The sequence below is a fragment of the Dipodomys spectabilis genome, unplaced genomic scaffold (assembly GCF_019054845.1).
Source record: "Dipodomys spectabilis isolate Male_0828 unplaced genomic scaffold, ASM1905484v1 ptg000207l, whole genome shotgun sequence".
NCBI classification, from domain to species: Eukaryota; Metazoa; Chordata; class Mammalia; order Rodentia; family Heteromyidae; genus Dipodomys; species Dipodomys spectabilis.
The window spans coordinates 10,350,892-10,371,567 of record NW_024870884.1 but is presented as its reverse complement, the minus strand read 5'-3'; the positions used below and the strand labels follow the sequence as shown (position 1 = coordinate 10,371,567).

The 20,676-nt window shown below is 38.7% G+C and overlaps 1 protein-coding gene across 2 annotated transcripts in view; it reads right to left on the bottom strand.

The window, feature by feature from the left end:
- Ddx50 (DExD-box helicase 50) overlaps positions 1–20,676 on the bottom strand; it is a 37,762-nt gene that overhangs the window by 1,305 nt on the left and 15,781 nt on the right. The window contains exons 8-14 of one of the 2 annotated variants that reach the window (XM_042696375.1): positions 17,342–17,491; positions 11,892–12,053; positions 11,148–11,267; positions 10,084–10,157; positions 9,709–9,868; positions 4,989–5,123; positions 3,340–3,384 (exon numbers count right to left, since the gene is read on the bottom strand). In XM_042696375.1, coding sequence (XP_042552309.1) covers positions 3,340–3,384; positions 4,989–5,123; positions 9,709–9,868; positions 10,084–10,157; positions 11,148–11,267; positions 11,892–12,053; positions 17,342–17,491 — 846 coding nt within the window. The remainder of the gene's footprint in view (positions 1–3,339; positions 3,385–4,988; positions 5,124–9,708; positions 9,869–10,083; positions 10,158–11,147; positions 11,268–11,891; positions 12,054–17,341; positions 17,492–20,676) is intronic. The other variant, XM_042696376.1, reaches the window with a different exon arrangement.

Genomic DNA, 20,676 nt, shown 5'->3' with positions numbered 1-20,676 from the left:
GCCTCTTGATTGCTAGAATTACAGGCATGCACTACCATGCCTGTTTCATACATTCTAAAAGAGATCATTCTTTACTTTGTCAGCACAGAGATATGCCACCAATAAGAAGTGAAGTATTTTGAGGAAGTATGTTTAAAGAACCAAAAAATAAAATGAAAATGTAGATCATAACACTTCCTACACCAGGCAAGAACTTAAAAAGAGGTACAAATAATTTGGAACTTGTTAGCAAAATGAGTTCCCTTCTCCACAGCTTAGCATGCTCCCTTCCTAGGCAACACAAGGCCCATGTAGTAAAGGCAGTAAATAACCAACTTCCAAACACCTTTACCTTGGGATGGCACTTCTCTGGGGCAGTTACCACCATATAAGGCAACAAGAGCCCCTTAGAGTGACCTTCAGGTCTGGGCAGTTGCAGGACCCCTTATCTACTATTTGGACAGCAGCCATAAAATCCTAGTATGCCATGATGAAGCCCCTGGCCCCACATCCAAACCAGGGTCTCCACCTCCTAGCCCCTTTTAGCCCCTCCTAAACCTCCTAGGTTATATAGTCACCTCAGACAATAGCTGGGGCTTCTTTGCACTTCTCCCTTGTGAAAAGAAGCTTGCCAGCCTCCTTTCCCGGCAATAAAGTCTAATAATCTTTTTTTTTTTTTGTCGGTCGTGGGGCTTGAACTCTGGGCCTGGGCCTGGGCGCTGTCCCTCAGCTCTTCAGCTCAAGGCGAGCACTCTACCACTTGACCTACAGCGCCACTTCCGGTTTTCTGGTGGTTTACTGGAGATAGTAGTCTCACGGTCTCTCCTGCCCGGGCTGGCTTTGAACCGCGATCCTCAGATCTCAGCCTCCTGAGTAGCTAGGATTACAGGCGTGAGCCACCAGCGCCCGGCTTTCTAATAATCTTTTTTAAGCTTACAGAACTGGTATAAACAATTCAAGATAAATAAATAAGTACTACTGACTGAGCCTATAATCCTACTTACTCAGGACACAGAGATCACTGAGTTGTGCTTTACAGCAACTCCAAGCAAAAATATCCCAACATACCATCTCCACAGATAAACTGACACTGATGGTATGCACCTGAGTTCTAGCTAAATGGCAGGGGGTATCACAATGTGAGGCTAGATTTGGGCAAAAACATGAGACATCTGAAATACAACTTAAAATCAAAAAAGGGATGGACAAATAGCTCAAGCAGAGGCCTTGTGTTCAAACACAACAACAACAACAACAAAAAAAAAAAGAGAAATCTGAAACAAGGCAAAAGGCTTGGGCTGGAAAGTTGGCTCAGTGGTAGAGCGCTTGCCTTGCATGCATGAGGCCCTGGGTTCGATTCCTCAGCACCACATAAGCAGAAAAAAAAAAAAAAGAAAAAAGCCAGAAGTGGCGCTGTGGCTCAAGTGGTAGAGTGCTAGCCTTGAGCTGAAGAGCTGAGGGACAGCGCCCAGGCCCAGAGTTCAGGCCCCATGACCAGACCAAAAAAAAATAATAAAATAAAAAAAAATAAAAAAAAAAAAAGGCAAAAGGCTTGGAATGTAGCTTAGTGCTAGAATGTTTGTCTAGCATGAAAAAGGTCCTAGCTTCAATCTCCAAGATTAGCAAAAAAAAATCAAATAAATGTGACAATGTATGAATTAGATATACTAAAGTTCAGAGAAATCTTGTTTATAACAGTAAATTTGAATAATTGAATAATTGAATACTAGAGAATAATAATTAGTAACTATATAGTCGGCATAGAAATGTTTACACAATATATACTAAATTTCTAAAAAGGCTAAAAATTGGGCTGGGATGTAGCTCAGAGGCAAAGTGCTTACCTAGAAAGTGCAACATCCTGGGTTTGATTCCTAGTACCAAAAATAAAAAGAAAAATACAGCTAAAGCTGGCACCAGTGGCTCATGTTTGTAATCCTAGCTACTTAGGCCTGTAATCCTAGCTACTCAGGAGGCTGAGGTCTGAGGATCACAGTTCAAAGCCAGCCCAGGCAGAAAGTTCATGAGACTCTTATATTTAATTAAATACCAGAAAACCAGAAGTAGAGCTGTGGCTTAACGTGATAGAAGCACATTAGGTTAAGCAAAAAAATTCAAGAAGAGTGCCCAAACCTGACCCTTCTCTCCCCTCCGCCCCCCAAAAAATTGTCTGGATAAACTTAATTTTTTATAAGTAATTTTTTAAAAGTCCTTAACATGTAGATATGTGGAAATATTTATGGGAGACATAACAGAATGCCTAGACTTTTGTCTCTAAAGACATTGAGAAAGTTGGTAAAAAAAACAAAATAAGGGAGAAAAAAAAACACACGAAAGTACTGGGGATGGGTGGCTCACACCTGTAAGCCTATTCAGGAAGCTGAGGTCTGAGGCTGAGGTTGGTTCGAAGCCAGCCCAGGCAGACAAGTCCATGAGACTCTTTATCTCCAATTAACCACAAAAGAGCCACAAGTAAAAGCTAAGGGACAGCATTCAGGCACTGAGTTTGATCCCTAGTACCAGCATGCATTATACACACACATACACACATACACACAAAACCCACAAAAATGATCAAATGCTGGGTGACGGATTTATAGGAATTCAGTATACAATTCTTTATATGTTTGAAATTATTTACAGTAAACAGTTAAGGAATTACAGTTAAGGAATTTACAGTTAAGGAATTACTGATTTATGCATGATAATAATACTATAATAATACTATGAGCTTTTCAAAACCATCTTTTATGTGTACAATACTGGGTTCAACTTAGGCCCTCATGCTCTCACTTGGTTTTTTTGCTCATTATACCTCAACTTCCAGCTTTCTGCTAGTTACTTGGAGATAATAATTGGGATTTGCCTACCTAGTCTCAACACTCAGATCTCAGTTCTCTGAGTATGTAGAATTATAGGCACAAGTCTCTGGTAGCTTGGCTTCAAAATAATCTTAATACTTACTCAAATGGGGAAGAATGGTGGAAGAGGTGATATTGGCCAAAATGTATGATACTCATAAACTGCTATGTTGAACTGAAATCCCTTTGTATGAAAAATAATAATAATTTTAAGAAGATAAATACTAAACTATTTTAGCAGATAAAAAATTAAGTAAGTTGGGTGCTGGTGGCTCATACCTGTAATCCTAGCTACTTAGGAAGTTGAGATCTGAGGATCACAGTTCAAAGCCAGCAAGAAAGTCTGTGAGAACCTTATCTCCAATTAATCACAGAATAAGCCAGAAGTGGCTCGGTGGCTCAAGTGGTACAGTGTTAGCCCTGAGCAAAAAGGAGGTCAGAGACAGCGCTCAAGCCTAGAGCTGGAGCCCCAGGATCAGCAAAAAATTAAATTAAATACCTGTAATCTTTCTGATTCAGTTGTGGGAACATCAAAGCAAACACCCTAAAAGCAAAACAAAAACATTCGCATTTAGATTCATATGCTAATTTTTACTAATAAATGAGTATTTGTAATAATCTCACATTTGCTCTAAAAAAAGAATTATATGCATTCCATGATTGTTTATACAATCAAAACAGTTAAGATAATCCATAACAACATATAACAGATTTCCTAAATCTGAGAAGTAAATATAGTATCTCATCTACTGCTAAGAGGAACCAAGAAGCTTCTCTAGAATTTTTATAGACATCAAGATTCCATAGCCCTTATAAAATGATTCTTCTAAAAAACTTATTTTAAAAATTTAGCGAGCAGCTACAGGTAAGTCAGTGGTAGAATGCTTCCCTAGCACATATAAGATGATGAGGTTCAGTACATAGCCACTACAAATATATTTTAAATAACTGAAATTTAGTGTCACAAAGTTTCTTGCATGAAAAGCTGCAATGTTATTAGATAATAAGACTGATATAACCCAAAGACATTTCCTCTGAAGTTTTGGTTGACTGTAGGTTGAAAGTTAATTTAGTACTCAACAACTGGTTATGCCTGTGGATCTTTTTATTTAACCTTTCTACATTCTTTTGTGAAGGTGTATATTTTTCTCATATTTGAATTAAATCTGTGTTGAAGAAAATATCATTATACCTTGAGAGAGCTGGTTATTTCCAATAAACAATCTAGTTAATAAATTTTAGGTTAGAATGAACCTGTGTTGTATAGGGAGATGAATAAATGAAACATGTTTTCTCAAAACCATTAGGAAAAAAATCACTAAAATGAAAATTTTAATCATACCATATGAAAATAACCTACTTCATTCATATGACTATCCTCACCAATAGTAGTTAATAGTTAACCAATAGCAACCAATAGTAGTTAAAAAACAGTATTGTCTGGCTGGGGCATGGCTGAGGTGGTAGAATGCCTGCTTAACAAACTGGAGACCCTTAAGTTAGACCCTACTACCCCCAAATAAACAAAAAAAGTTATACAATACAACAAAAATCAAAATTGTATCTACTTTAAATTATCAAGTTGTTTAAGTGTTGCAGGCATAAATTACTAAGTCCCAGAAAATAAAGATACAGTGGGGCAACAGTGGCTCATGCCTGTAATCCTAGCTACTCAGAAAGCTGAGATCCTAGGATTGCAGTTCAAAGTCAGCCCAGGCAGGAACGTCAGTGAGACTCTGATCTCCAATTAACCATCAGAAAACCAAAAGCGGCACTGTGGCTCAAGTGGTAGAGCGCTAGCCTTGAGCTGAAGAGCTGAGGGACAACGCCCAGGCGAGAGTTCAAGCCCCACAACAAAAAGAAAAAAGAAAGATACACAATCATATATGATATGTGTATCATGGCAGAAACTTAAATTACTAGGGTATTGATTAAACCTGAAGGAGAATAACTGAGAGCTCTGAATAGTTTCCTTTATATAATTCTCCAAAAAGGTAAGCAGATATATGAACCAATATTAAGAAGAAAAACCAGTAGTATTATTCATCACATCAGGCTTCAAATAAAGAAACAGAAAACGTTGGCAGTCTTTATAAACATTTTTTGGTATTGGATTAAAAATCTTTGTAAGTATTTAGAAAAATTTACCATATTTCCTTTTAAGAGGCACATTCTGGTAATTTGGGATACAGCATTATTACTCAGCTTTCTGTTAAGTTCTTTCCAAGCACAATTGATATCTTGTATTTCTTCTGGGCTTTCGAGTGTCATGGTCACAAATCCCTTAAAGAACAGAAGTAACATTACATTTGAGAAAAAATCACTAGCAAGCAAAACAGTAAAGCTCTAAGTCTGTATCCCTTCCTGACACAACTCTTCATTTTTTTTTTTTTTTGTCAGTCATGGGGCTTGAACTCTGGGCTTGGGTGTTATCCCTCAGCTCTTCAGCTCAAGGCTAGCACTCTACCACTTGAGCCACAGCGCCACTTCCAGTTTTCTAGTGGTTTATTGGGGATAAGAGTCTCACAGACTTTCCTGCCCGGGCTGGCTTTGAACCATGATCTTCAGACTTCAGCCTCCAGAGTAGCTAGGATTACAGGTGTGAGCCATCAGCGCCCAGCCAACTCTTCATTTCTTATGTGGCAACATGGCTGCTCATAACATGATTACTAAAAAAAAGTAATAATCTTTTTGAAACTGTGTTAGAAGACCACTTTTTAAACATCATTGAAAATATTCTGTGTATTACTGTTAAGACTACATAAATACTATTTAACCATTATGCTTTAAGAATTAAGTTTGGCACTGGTAATGAAGATTTAAGATTAAGAATTAAGCTTGGCACCTGTAATCCTAGTTACTCAGGAGACTGAGATCTGGAGGACTGAGGTTCAAAGCCAGCATAGGCAGGGAAATGTTCACTAGATTGCATCTTCAAAAAGTAAAGTCCTAGGGCTGGGATATAGCTCAGTGGCAAAGCACTTGCCTAGCAAGTGCAACGTCCTGGGTTCGATCCCCAGTACCAAAAAAAAAAAAAAAGACAAAAAAAAAAAAAAAGGTGAAGTCCTAGGTTCAAACCCTAGTTCTGGGGAAAGTGAGGGAGATATTGAGTATTTTACTAATTGAGATATGGATCATCAACTTTTTTTTTTTTTTTGGTCTGTCATGGGTTTTGAATCTGGACCTGGGCGCTGTCCCTGAGCTCTTTTTGCTCAAGGATATCGCTCTACCACTTTGAGCCATAGCTCTACTTACGGTTTTCTCACAGACTTTCCTATCTGAGCTGGCTTTGAACACCAATCTTCAGACCTCAGTGTCCTGAGTAGCTAGGATTACAAGTGTGAGCTACCAGCAGCTGACTGGAGCATGAACTTTTTGTTTGGGTTGGCCTTGAACCTCCCAATGTCAGCGTCCTAGGTAGCTAGGGGTAAAGCTACCATGCGAGATTTGTGAATTATGTTCCATTATCATATAGCCATCTGGAATCAGTTATATGGATACTCTCAAAAATATTAACATATCCCCTTCTCTACACATATAGAAGCCCTTACATTGCACACTACTGTGTTTACAACACAGAATCTATTGCTCAGCTGCATGGTTCCATGGCAACTACAAACCAAGAATTTTTTGTGGTACTTAACTAGCCACTATATTGAAAATGAACTATACAACTTATGGATGGTACAGGAGAGAAAACTGGGAGAGAGCAAAGGAAGGGTGACATTGTCCAAAAAGAAATGTATTCATTACCTGACTTATGCAACTGTAATCCTTCTGTATACCTCCTTTATAATAACAATTAAAAAGATAAAAATCTCACTAGACACCATGTTGAAAATGAACTGTACAACTTGAGAGTGGGGAGGGGATGGAAAATCTCAGAATGAGATTTACGCAACTATAATCCCTCTGTACATCAAGTTTTTAATAACAATAAAAAATTAAAAGCCGGCACCAATGACTCACACTTGTAATCCTAGCTACTCAGGAAGCTGAGATCTGAGCATCATGGTTCAAAGCCAGACTGGGCAGGAAAGTCTGTGAGACTTTTTTTTTTTTTTTTGCCGGTCGTGGACCTGAACTCTGGGCCTGGGCGCTGTCCCTCAGCTCTTCAGCTCAAGGCGAGCGCTCTACCACTTGAGCCACAGTGACACTTCGAGCTTTTTCTGTTTATGTGGTGCTGAGGAATCGAACCCAGGGCCTCATGCATGCAAGGCAAGCACTCTACCACTGAGCCGCCTTCCCAGCCCATGAGCCACCTTCCCAGCCCCTGTGAGACTCTTACCTCCAATAAACCACTAGAAAACCGGAAGTGGCGCTGTGGCTCAAGGGGCAGAGCGCTCACCTTGAGCTGAAGAGCGTAAGTGCCCAAGCCCAGAGTTCAAGCCCCAGGACCAACAAGAAATAAATAAAAATTAATTTTTAAAGAATACTTTGTGGTATGCAATAATCAGTACAATGCTGTGCAACGGAGGGGCTGATTTCCCTGCAGATAAACAGGTGTTTTGGGCAGAATAATTCAAATCTGGACATAGGCTAGATATTAAATGACTAATATAGAACTCTTTGTGTATGAGTGCAAGAAATGGAGCTTATTCCCCATCTCTTTTTTTGTCTGTCTCTCCCAGCTTTTTCACGCACAGCTGGTATTCTACCACTTAAACTATAATCTCTCTTTTGGTTTTATACTAGTTAACTGAAGATAGACTCAAGATTTGTCTGCTTACAATGGCTTCAAACTGAGATTCTCAGATCTCAGCTTCCTGAGTAGCTAGGATTATAGGCGTGAACCATTGGTACTTGACTAGTCCTATTACTGCTTTTCATGTACAAAAACTAAAATATGTAAGTCAATATTATTCTTTTTTGTGTGTCTGACAGTACGGGGGATTGAACTCAAGTCCTGGGAGCCATCCCTGGGCTTTGATGTCCAAGGCTAGATAGTAATCTACCACTTGAACAACAGTTCCAGTTCTGGCTTTTTAGTGGTTAATTGAAAATAAAAGTCTCAAGGAAAAGTCCTTGAGGGAAAAGTCCTTGGGGTTGGATTTGAACCATGATCTAGATCTCAGCCTCCTGAGTAGCTAGTATTACAGGCATGAGCCACTGCCATCTCGCCTGAAAATTCTTTTTTTTTTTTTTTTGTCCGTAGTGGGACTTGAACTCTGGGCCTTGGTACTGTCCCTCAGCTCTTCAGCTCAAGGCCACAGCTCTAGCACTTGAGCCATAGTGCCACTTCTGGTTTTCTGGTGGTTAATTGGATCCTCAGATCTTAGCCTCCTGCGTAGCTAGGATTACAAGCGTGAGCCACCGGTGGTCAGCTTTGGCATGAAAATTCTTATTCTTAGAAGATGAAGCTGGGTACTGGTGGCTCATACCTGTAATCCTAGTCACTCAAGAAGCTGAAATCTGAGGATCATTGTTTGAAGCCAGCCAGGGAGAAAAATCTAAGAAGACACTTATCTCCAACTAACAAGTAAAAAAAGTCAGAAGTGAAACTATGTTTCAAGTGGTACAGCATTAGCTTTGAGCAAAAAAGCTAAGGGACAGCACTCAGGACCTGAGTTTATACCCTAGTATCAGGGAAAAAGATGCATATTTAAATATTCAGAAATGATATCATGTTTCAACTTCAAATAGTTTAACAAGAAAAGCATATGCACAGCAAATATAATACTATGTTAGTAGTTGTTGAATCTAGGTGTATAGTACATGGTTATTTATTGTAGTAGTTTCTGAATTTTTCTATAGACTTGAAAACTTAGAAGGGGTGCTGTATTCTATTGAAGAGTAGAAAAAAATGTGAAGATTCAGTTTCCTTCCTTCAATCCTTTCCTCTTTTTGTCCCTCTATACAGGAAAACAACAAAACGGCAGGAAACACAATATATTTCTCCACAGTAACATTAAACATAAACAGGCTCAGCAGATCAGATTAAAAAAAAAAATCAAACCATTTATTGTCTCCAAGAAACTCATCTCACAGTATAAACACAAATTCTGAGTGAAAGGATAGAAAAAGATCTTCATGAAAATGCATCTTGAAATAAGACCAGAGTAGCCATACTGGTATCCAATAAAATAAGACTTCTCATAAAAATCAGCATGAAGAGACAGGAAATGACCCATGAAGAGGAAATCACAGTGGTTAGTATTTATGCAACAAACAATGGAGCACCTAAATACATTAAACAAACTGTCTTAAGATTCACAGAACATCACAGACCCCAACACAATAATAGTGGGAGACTTTATCTGTTTCTCTGTTTTACGTTTTTGAGACAGGATTTTACTATGTATTTCAGCCTAGACTCAAACTTCAGATCCTCCTGCCTCAGCCTCCTTAGTGCTAGGATTATAGGTAAATACCACTATGACTAGATGTGTATATTGGTCCTAGGGCTTGAACTCAGGTCCTGGACCCTGTCTGTCCCTGAGCTTTTCTGCTCGACAAGCACTCTACCACTTAGGACACAGCTCCACTTCCAAGAAACAGTTTTTTATTAAACAGAAAGTAACACGCTGAAGAATTAAATTAAATGCAATACTCAGGGGGGCTGGGAAGGTGGGTCAGTGGTAGAGCGCTTGCCTTGCATGCATGAGGCCCTGGGTTCGATTCCTCAGCACCACATAACCAAAAAGAAAAAAAAAAGCCTGGAAGTGGCACTGTGGCTCAAGTGGTAGAGCGCTAGCCTTGAGCTGAAGAGCTGAGGGACAGCGCCCAGGCCCAGAGTTCAGGCCCCACGACGGAACCCAAAAAAAAAAAAAAAAAAAAAAAAGCAATACTGAGTAATTTGTTATGCATCAATTGCTATAGGCCAGTTTTAACTTTCTAGCAACATTCACAAGTTTCTCACTCATTTTACCTTATCAGAGGTGATCAAAGATCGTGGTTCAAAGCTTGATGCTCCAGAAATATGTGCTAATGCTGCTGCCAATGCATCCACTGCCCCTTTCTCTTCAATAAGTCTTTGGGCTGATGGTCGGAAAAAATCAACCGCAGCATAAGAAACAGATGCCAGAGACCTATGGTTTAAAAATAGTACATTTTATTGATCAAGACATAGGGAGAAAAGGAAAGATAAGAGACTGAATAGGAAAGAATATTTTCATATTTTATTATAACTTTAATGTCTGCTGGGAAAACTGGTGACTAAAATTTTCTGACATTTGACTAGGAGCTTAAAGATGAATAGCCTAATACAAAGGAAAAAATTATTCAGCAAGGTCAGAAAGCATACCTGATGGCATCCATGCTTTTAGATTTAACTAAATCCATTGTAGAAGGAACACCTACACGTTTAAAAGTAATCCCCTGAAAATGAAAGAATTACATTAAAGAAAAACGGAAGTTGTTGCACTTTAATTCCTAAATTGTTATAATTTGTTGTATTTTCATTTCTTGGAGTTAACGATTTCCAAGCCATGATGAAAAGATCTGCTTTTTCTAAAAATATAAATTCCAAAAAGAGAAACAAAAATTGAATTGCCCTGAAGATATAATCATGGAAATTCATTTGCAAATAAACTGACGAAGTAGAAAAAGTCATTGATTAAATCTATTTTTTTATTATTCCATCTTGCTTTACAAAGTAGAAGAAGTACCATATAAAAACATACATCATAAAAGTAGGGAAAGCCAGATGTTGATGGCTCATGCCTGTAATCCTAGCTATTCAGGAGGCTAAGATCTGAAGATCGTGATTTGAAACCAGCTTTGGCAGGAAAGTTCATGAAACTCTTAACTCCAATTAACCAAAAGGCTATATGTGGAGCTGTGGCTCAAGTGGTAGAGCCTTCAGCACAAAACCTCAGTGTTCCTACATTCTGAGTTCAAGTCCCAGGACCAGCACAAAAAATAAAAAAATAAATAAGTAAATGAAGAGAAAAGCCTGAAATACCACCAAAAAAGTCTAAATCATTAAAAAAAAAAAAAAAAGGCTATTATGTATTAACAATACCAATTTTTTTTTTTTTACTACTACACCAAAACAATGTCACCAATCACCCATCTACAATGCTGGACTGAGATGATGGAATCATAATACTCTTCTGGTTTTAGTAATGAGAAAAATTCAAAGGAAAAATTAGAAAGTCAGCTCTTCTGTCTTCACAATAGAAACTGTATAAGACAAAAGTCTTGCAGCTAATATAAATTTAGCTCTCCACATGCTTCATGCTTCACATCCAATTTCACTTTAAAGTAAGTTGTTAGGTGGATTGATTTGTGAGAACAAATGTAGCAAGAGCTGTCTTCTAAGGCATCATTTAGACAATAAGGCTGAGATTATTTAACTTTACTTACTGCCTTTTGTTCCACATATCTTAGTTGACCTCTTTCTCTTGGTTGATAAAAACATACACAAATCCCTGTCCGGCCAGCTCTTCCGGTGCGTCCAGAGCGATGAATATAGGATTCAACATCCTAAAAATAATAAAGTACTTTTCAAAACTTATCAAGTTCTACAGTCATTCCAACATTCAAATAGTCTAAAATTTTTTTCTTTTTTTTTTTTGTGCTAGTCCTGGGGCATGAACTCAGGACCTGTCCCTAATCTATTTTGCTTAAGACTTACACTCTATCACTTGAGCCAGAGCTCCACTTCTTGCCTTTTGTGGGTAATTTATTGGAAGTAAGAGTCTTATGGACTTTCCTGTCTGGTCTGACTTTGATCCATGATCCTCAGATCTTAGTCTCCTGAGTAACCAGAATTACACGTGTGAGCCACAGGTACTCAGGTACTTTGTACTTATTAATTTTAATTTATTTGCTAGAACTTAGGATAAAAGCTCAAAAACGTTTTAATAATCTATCTCAGAGTTATCATAATCAGTTTTTTAAAATTCTTTTGTATGATTTTTGTTGGGCCAAGCTTTAGATCCAAACAGTGTAGTCAGTCATTTATGAAAGTCAATTGAACACCAAGTTACAAAAACATAGCTAAAACAAATGGCCTATCTTTCACATTCTAAACTCCACGCACTTTGTAAATAAAACATCAATTTATGAAATTGCTCTTATTTTCCCCAAATCATTCCCATTTCCTACCTGTGGAGGAGAACTTTGAATCACCAGGTCAACCTCAGGTATGTCCAAACCACGAGCAGCCACATTGGTTGCAACCAATACCTTGAAACTACCTTCTCTGAAGCCTTTCAGTGTAATTTCTCTTTGTGACTGGGCAATGTCCCCATGTAAACACTGGGCATTCTATTTAAAAAAAAAAAGGGGGGGGGGGGGGGAATGAAGCATACAGCTCATACTTACAAATAATACCATAACACAATCAGGTCTATACTCTTTTAAGCTTTATTTTTTTGTGTTTGTAGGCAACAGCACTAGAACCCAGGGACTTGTGCTCTAGTTAGGCATTTTCGTTCACTATTGGTACTCTGACCTGAGTCATGCCTCTAGTCTGGCCTGTGCTCCTTTTTGTTGTGAGCTTTGGCTATTATTTTAGAGACAGAGTGTCGAGGCTGCCCTTAAACTCAAGATTCTTGTAACTCAGGTTCCCAAGTATTAGGATTATACTCAGCTTGTGTTGCTTTTTAATGGCTTTGTTTTAAACAATTGTAACAATTCTCTTATTTTAAAAAAAATCAAATTACACCAAATGTAGGATGCAAATGTACCAATAATTTACCACTAATGATTTGGCAAATATTCTGCTAGATTCTTTTTTTTTTTTTCATGGGACTTGAACTCTGGGCCTGGGCACTGTCCCTGAGCTCTTCAGCTCAAGCTGAGTGCTCTACCACTTAAGCCACAGCGCCACTTCTAGTTTTCTGGGGGGGTAAATGGAGATAAGTCTCACGGACTTTCCTGCCAGGGATAGCTTTGAACTGTAATTCTCAGATCTCAGCCTCCTGAATAGCTAAGATTACAGGCATGAGCCACCAGTGCCCAGCTTAGATATTTTTTGGTATGTTTTTGAAGAACTGGGAGTAAAACGTGTGTGTGTGTGTATATATATACATGTATGTATTTATTTTTGGTGTCAGTCAGCCTGGGTGCTATCCCTGAGATTTTTTTTTTTTCAAGACTAGTGCTCTACACTACTTGAGCCACAGCTCTACTTCTGGCTTTCTGGTAGTTAATTATAGATAAGAGTCTTATGGACTTTTCTGACTGAGCTGGCTTCAAATTATGATCCTCAGGTAGCTAGGATTATAGGAGTGAATTTTTTTTTTTGTTATATTTCTAGATAAGGACTCATATAGTCCAGGATGGCCTTGAACTTATGATCCTCCTGCCTCTACCTTCTTATTGCTAGGATTGCAGGTTTGTACCACTATACCCACAAAACTTGTTTTTAATACAAAGTCACATTCTGTCACAAAATTTACATTTACCACCATAAATTATAATTTAAAGTATTTGTTTACTAAATGAGATCTCGGGGCTGGGAATGTGTCTTATTGGTAGAGTACTTGCCTAATATTCATGAGGCTGTAGGATCAATTCTTCAGTACCATATAAACAGAAAAGGCCAGAAGTGGCTCTGTACCTCAAGTGGTAGAGTGCTACCCGTAAGCACAAGCAGCATAGGGACGGTGCCCAGACCCTGAGTTCAAGCCCCAGGACTGGCAGAGAGAGGGTGTATGTGTGGTAAGGGGAGATATCATGCTGGGTGTGCCAGTGGCTCAAGGCCTGTAATTCTAGCTACTCAGGACAACTTTGAGATACCACCTTACCCTAGTCAAAATGACCCACATCCTAAAGTTACCCAACGACAAATGCTGGAAAGGATGTAGAGAAAGAGGAACCCTACTGCATTGCTGGTGGGAATGTACACTTATACAACCACTTTGGAAAGCAGTCTGGAGGTACCTCAGAAAGCTAAATATAGACCTCCCCTATGACCCAGCCATACCACTCCTAGGCATCTACCCTGAACAACAGGAACCAGTATACAAAGACACATAACCTCCATGTTCATTGCAGCACTGTTCACAATAGCCAAGATTTGGAAAAAACACAGATGCCCCACTGCTGATGAGTGGATCCAAAAATTGTGGTATCTACGGATATTATGCAGTCATTAGAAAGGACAAAATAATGGCATTTGCAGGGAAATGGATGGAACTAGAGCAGATTATTTTGAGCAAAGTAAGCCAAGAACAAAGAGAAAAACGGCACGTGGTCTCTCTGATATGTGGTTGCTAAAGCCAAAATAATCCAAGAAGATATGATAACGTAAATAGGACTCTAGAAACAAAGGATAGCCACCCACTTTGTGATATCATTGCTAAATGACTCCATGTTCTTGACCATATATTGGGTAGACATATGCATGCAACAGAAGGAAGCCAGAGGGGGAACAGAGTAAGTGGAAAATGGAACAACATACAATAAAGGGGCCCATCAGCTGCCCTGGACATAGAAGAAAAAGAACTAAATAACACAAAGACAGCGATGGGAAAGGAGGAATGAGAGGGAAAGGGGGAACAACTTACACTAAGCAAAAGGAAAGAAATGTAACCATCACCTGATGTGGAAGAAATAATTTGTAATGTCAAAGCTCACAGAATTCACAAACTTATAGACCATGATAAAGGCAATTTGCCTTGTGAAGGTTAAAACGTATTTGTGACTTTAAGTATCACTATTCCACAAGATTGTGAAATATGTGAAATTTATGTAATCACCTAATCTCAATTTTTATAAAAAAGTGAGAGAAGGGATGGGTTAGGAGCGACGAGTAATAATGTGCTCAAATACCTTGTACTCATATAATGTTTTGTAGAATGGGAACTTCTTTGTACAACTACTAAAAGATAATAAAAAATATAAAAAATTATTTATAACAGAACAAAAATCAAAAGACCCAGGTGTCAGTAGCTCATGCCAATTATCCTAGGTACTCAGAAGGTTGAGAACTGGGACTACAGTTTGAAGCCAGCCAGAGCATGAAAGTCTGTGAGACTCTTATTAAGCACTCAAAAAGCCAGAATTGGAGCTGTGGCTCAAATGATAGAACACTAGCTTTGAGCTACAAAAGCTCATGGCAGCACCCAGACCCTGAGTTCAAGCCCCAAGACTGGCACCAAAAATAAATTAAAAATAAAAAGAAACAGAAAGTAAGGTTAAATGACTTAAGAAAGTATATATACAAGCTTTTCGCAAATGAAGATTATGCTTGAAATAATGCAGATTTGAGTAAATAGAACAGATGCCTTAAAAATAGGAAATTTTAGCCAGGTATGGTGGTAGACAACTGGAATATCAACTACTCAAGGACCTAGAGGCAGAGGATAAAGAGCTTAAGCCAGGAACCAAGTTAGCCAGATAACCTCTCTAAAACAAAATACAAACAAAAGGGCTAGATGTGTGGCTCAACTAGTAGAGCATTTGCTTAGCATTCAGGATGCTCTTTCTGGGTTCAATCCTCAGTAACTCAAATAATAAACATACACACACAGTCCCTCTCTCTCTCCCTCTCCCTCTCTCTCTCTCTCTCTCTCTCTCTGGCATACATGTTGAAATTTTTCCAGGCACCAGTAGCTCATGCCTGTAATCCTAGCTACTCAGGAGGCTGAGATCTGAATATCACGGTTCAAAACCAATAAACCTCTAGAAAACTGGATGCAGTGCTGTGGCTCAAGAGGTAGAGTGCTAACCTTGAGCTGAAGAGCACACAGACAGCGCTCACGCCCAGAGTTCAAGCCCCACAATCAAATAACTAAATAACTAAATAAAGTCTTGAGATAAAGTGATAAAGTTAAGGAGAAAAAGAAAGTCAACCTACATATAACAAGAAGCTCTAAAGAAGAAAAATAAAACCATGTGCCAGTGGCTCACGCCTGTAATCCTAGCTACTCAGGAGGCTGAGCTCTGAGGATCACGGTTAAAAGCCAGCCCAGGCAGGAAAGTCCACCAGAAAACCAGAAGTGGCACTGTGGCTCAAAAAAAAAGAACCCCTCTGTACAGTATTTTCGGAGAAGGAGGAGGAGGAGGAGGAGAAGGAGGAGGAGGAGGAGGAGGGGGAGGAGGGAAAGCAATCAGAGAAACAAAGTACTTAACATCATACATATTCCAAGGATTAAAGATGCAGCTCAACCATAGAGCACTTGTCTAGTATACATGAGGGCAAACATGCCAGGGTCAATTCTCAGGAGCACAAGAAAAATTAAAAGTGAGTCAATCTACACATAGCAAGAATTTCTAGCTACTAAGGCTCAAAAGTGGCTAGGCTTAAAGATATAAGCCACCAACTCCTGTTTTGAGAGAGAGAGAGAGAGAGAGAGAGAGAGAGAATGTGTGTGTGTGTGTGGGATTGTTAACTCAGGGCTTCACACTTGCTAAGCAAGTGCTCTACCACTTGAGTCATACCCCCCCAGCCCTACTGATTTTTAAAGAAAATTACTTATGGGGAAAAAAATCAAATCAACATAATTCTTCATTAGTACTGGAGTCTGAACTATCTCCAACTTGTTAGGCAACCCAAGAACATTACCCCTTGAGTCATTCCCTTTTGGCTTTACTTTTTATTTCAAATAGAAGCTCAATTTTTGCACAAGGTAGCCTTGGACCACAATCCTCTAACTCATTTCATCATAGGTATCAGGTGTGTATCATCCCACTTAGCTTGTTTTACTGAGATGGGAATCTAAACTTTTGCCTAGGCTGGCCTCAAAACATGATATTCACAATCTCTACCTTCTGGCCTCCTAAATAGATTGAATTACAAACTTTAGTCACTGCACTAGTTTTTGTTGTTTTTTTTAAATATGATTTTATTGTTATTAATAAGGTGTTATACAGAGGGGTTATTTCATATTTTATACAATGTCACCCCTTATTTCACTTTCCCCCAGCCTCTCTCTCCCATCTCTGCCCAGAGTTATATAAGTCATTTTCTACATCATGTATACTGAATTGTATGATTGTGTTGTTGTTTTTTTTAATGGTACTGTGATTTGAAGTCAGGGCTTCACGTTTGCTAAGCAGGTACTCTACTACTTAACCCACTTTACCCAACACCATTTTATGTTGGTCATTTTCTAGATCACATTTTCAAAGCTTAAAAAAAGAGAACTTACAGAATTCCTTTCTAACATCACATTGAAAACCTCAAAAATACATACTTTTTTAAAAATCTATTCTGACTTCATGGATCTTCAGAGGCTGGAGACAAGTTCTTCCTGAATTAGATGCAATTCTGAGAATGACTAACAAGTTTGGTCCACAAAGAGCAGTACCATTTATTTTATATTTTGTTGGTCATGAGGCTTGAATTCAGGGCCTGGGTGCTATACCCTAAGCTTTTTCGCTCAAGCTGGTGCTCTACTACTTTAAGCCATAACTCCACTTTCGGTGTTTTAGATGTTTAATTGGGAATAAGAATCTCACAGGGACTTTCCTGCCCAGAATGGCTTTAAACTTCAATACTCGGATTTCAGCCTCCTAAGTAGCTAGCCATGAGCCATGAGCAAGAAGAGTCCCAATTTTGCTTAATAATTCATCTCCAAAGTCTCAGAAAGCATGAAAAGACTTACCTGTTTTATGTGCGGATTCATGGCCATTTCAGTTACATTCTTCTTGGTCTCACAGAAAATAATAGCCCTCCCTTCAGATCCACTGTATACTTGAAGGACATCTCCAATAACTGCTGGCCTCTGAGACCAATGGCACTGGATTGCCAAATGCTTGGAGAAAAGAAAAGGTGATATTTGTTTCATCAAAATTACCAGAAAATGATTTCTTTTATGTTTTCTATCTGGTCAAGAATTGGCCTTCCTGGGAGACTGTAAAAAAAAGACTATCTCAGCTCCATTTAAATCTTTAAGTCCAAATATTTACACAAGAAATAAAAAACAAATCTCTGGTGAAAAAAATCATAAGTGAATGAGTGGGAGACACACTGGGACTACTAAACAAAGAACTTTCTGGAATGACAAAAATGTTCAAATTGTTAAAATACCTGAGTTACTTACATTTGTGAATTCGTCAAACCTGAACAACAACTCTTCATTGAACATAATCTTTTTTTTTAAATTTCAGGCATTTACTCCAGTAACAGAAAGCTAACATGCCATATGAACACATTTAAACAAACTGCATGTAGATCTTATTAAAAAACAGAATGTGGGGGCTCAAGCAACAGAGCACTTGTCTAGCAATCCTGTGGCCCTGAGCTGAAACCCAACTACTGCCATAAAGTAATTTTTTTAAATTTAAATTCACAAATAATTTAATATAGAAAAATTAAAATCAGTTGTATATGACATTAAGTCAACAATTAACTATTTAAATTACTTATATGTGTTTGTAATGAGCACAAAGTAATTATTACAGAAGTAGTAATTTTTGAAATAGTAAAGTTTTGTCAGGCAGATATGTACAATTATGTCTAGAGATGTGCCTTCAGGTAGATTATGTGTAGTCAATAAAAGTTAATTTTTAAAAACCTCAAAATATGATAACGGAAAGAAGCCACACGCAAAATCTCATATTATATAATTAATTTTTCTTCTTTTTTTCTGCCAGTACTGGGGTTGAATTCAGTGCCTATGCTCTCTCTTAGGTTTTCTGCTCAAGGCTGAGCCACAACTCCACATCTGGTTTTTTCATAGTTAATTGGAATTAGGAGTTTCACAGAAGCCAGGCACCAGTGGCTCATGCCTGTAATCCTAGCTACTGATGATCAGGCTGAGATCTAGTGGTTCAAAGCTAGCATGGGCAGGAAAGTTTGAGCCTCTTATCTCCAATTAATCATAAAAAAAAAAGAAAAACCAAAAGTGGAGCTATGGCTCAAGTGGTCAAGGCACAAATGCTCAAGGATGGCACCCAAGCTCAGAGTTCAAGCCCCAGGACAGGCACAAAAACAGAGAATCATGGATTTTTCCTGCCTTAACTGGTTTTGAACTGAATAGCTAGGATTATAGGTCTGAGCCACGAGTGCCTAGCTTTGCATAATTACCTTTATATGAAATACCATAAGGACAGAGGAAAACATGTGGTTGCCAAAAATTGAGGAAAGGAAGAAATAGAGAGTAACTGATAAGTGGTTCCAGGGAATCCTTTTGGGTGATGAAAAAGTTTGGAACTAAATAAAATTGTGATTATACATCACAAATGTGCTAGATAATACTGAACTGTAAAAATTATTGTTTTAGTTATGTGAATTTTGACTCAATTTAAAATACTGTAAATATTATGCTCTAATTAGAGATATACATTCTTCTTATACTTATGGGGAAGTATAGTGACTTCTGAAAATTTAAATGCTGGAGTATAGTGGTAAGTCACAAGCTTAACATGTGCCAGGCCCTAGGTTTAATCTCTAGCACTTAAAAACAATAAATTAAAGCCAGGTGCCGGTGGCTCACGCCTGTAATCCTAGCTACTCAGGAGGCTGAGATCAGAGGATCACAGTTCAAAGCCAGCCCAGGCAGGAAAGTCCGTGAGACTCTTCTTTCCAATAAACCACTAGAAAACCGGAAGTGGTGCTGTAGCTCAAGTGGTAGAGTGCTCGCCTTGAGCTGAAGAGCTGAGGGACAGCACCCAAGCCCAGAGTTCAAGCCCCATGACCGACAAAACAAGACAAAATAAATTAAGTAAATCAAATAAGATGGACATATTTATATCTATATGATAAAGGAAATAATAAAACATTTAACTGGGCATAATAAAACATGCTTGCAATCCAATCACTAGAGGTTGAGACAGGAAGGTTACAGGTTCAAGGTCAGTTTGGGCTACACACATCAACACCATCTCAATAAAATAAGCAGGGCACCAATAGCTCACACCTAGCTACTCAGGAAATGAGATCAAGACTGCAGTTAGAAATCAGCCTGGGCACAAGTTCACAAGACCATCATCTCAACCAGTAGTTGGACTCAGTCAAACATGCCTATCTTCTGGTAGGTAGAAGGCTGAGATTAGGAAGACTGTGGTTCGAAGCTAGCCTGGGGGAAAAAAAGTACAAGAGACCCTATCTCAACAGAAAAAGCAGCCTGGGTTCCATTCCTCAGTACCACATAAACAGAAAAAGCCAGAAGTGGCGCTGTGGCTCAACTGGTAAAGCACTAGCTTTGAGCACAGACAGGCTCAGAGATAGAGCCCAGGCCCTGAGTTCAAGTCCCAGGACTGGCAAAAAAAAAACAAAAAACTAGGTGCTGGTGGTTCATACTAAAATCATAGCTAGTACGGAAGCTATCTAAAGATCCAGGTTTGAAGCCAGCCTGGGCAGGAAAGTCTGCAAGGCTTTTATCATCTGAAAACTGTAAGTAGAGCTGTGGTTCAAAGTGATGAACTAGCCTTGAGCACAAAAGTCCAGGGACAGTGCGCAGGCCCTGAGTTCAAGCCCCAGAACCATCTTTAAAAAAAAAAAAAACTGGGGCTGGGAAGGTGGCTCAGTGGTAGAGTGCTTGCCTTGCATGCCTGAGGCCCTGGGTTCGATTCCTCAGCACCACATAAGCAAAAAGAAAAAAGCCAGAAGTGGCGCTGTGGCTCAAGTGGTAGAGCACTAGCCTTGAGCTGAAGAGCTGAGGGACAGCGCCCAGGCCCAGAGTTCAGGCCCCACGACCAGACCAAAAAAATAAAAAAAAAAAGAATCTGAATTCGATCAAGCATCATAATGTAACTATCAACTCACAGAAAAATGAAGACAAAGAACAAGTTATATAATGTTACAGAGATACAAATCAACATAATTAAGACTGTAGAAATCTCCTACAATCAATGTTATTCCCAACAAAAAGCATAACGAAAATAAGAACCAGAAACCTGTACATTAAAAAAAAAGATCCAAGACCCATTATCAGCTAGTGACAATGAAAATATATTTGAATCTATATTGAAATTAAGAAGCAAAGTACATTAATAT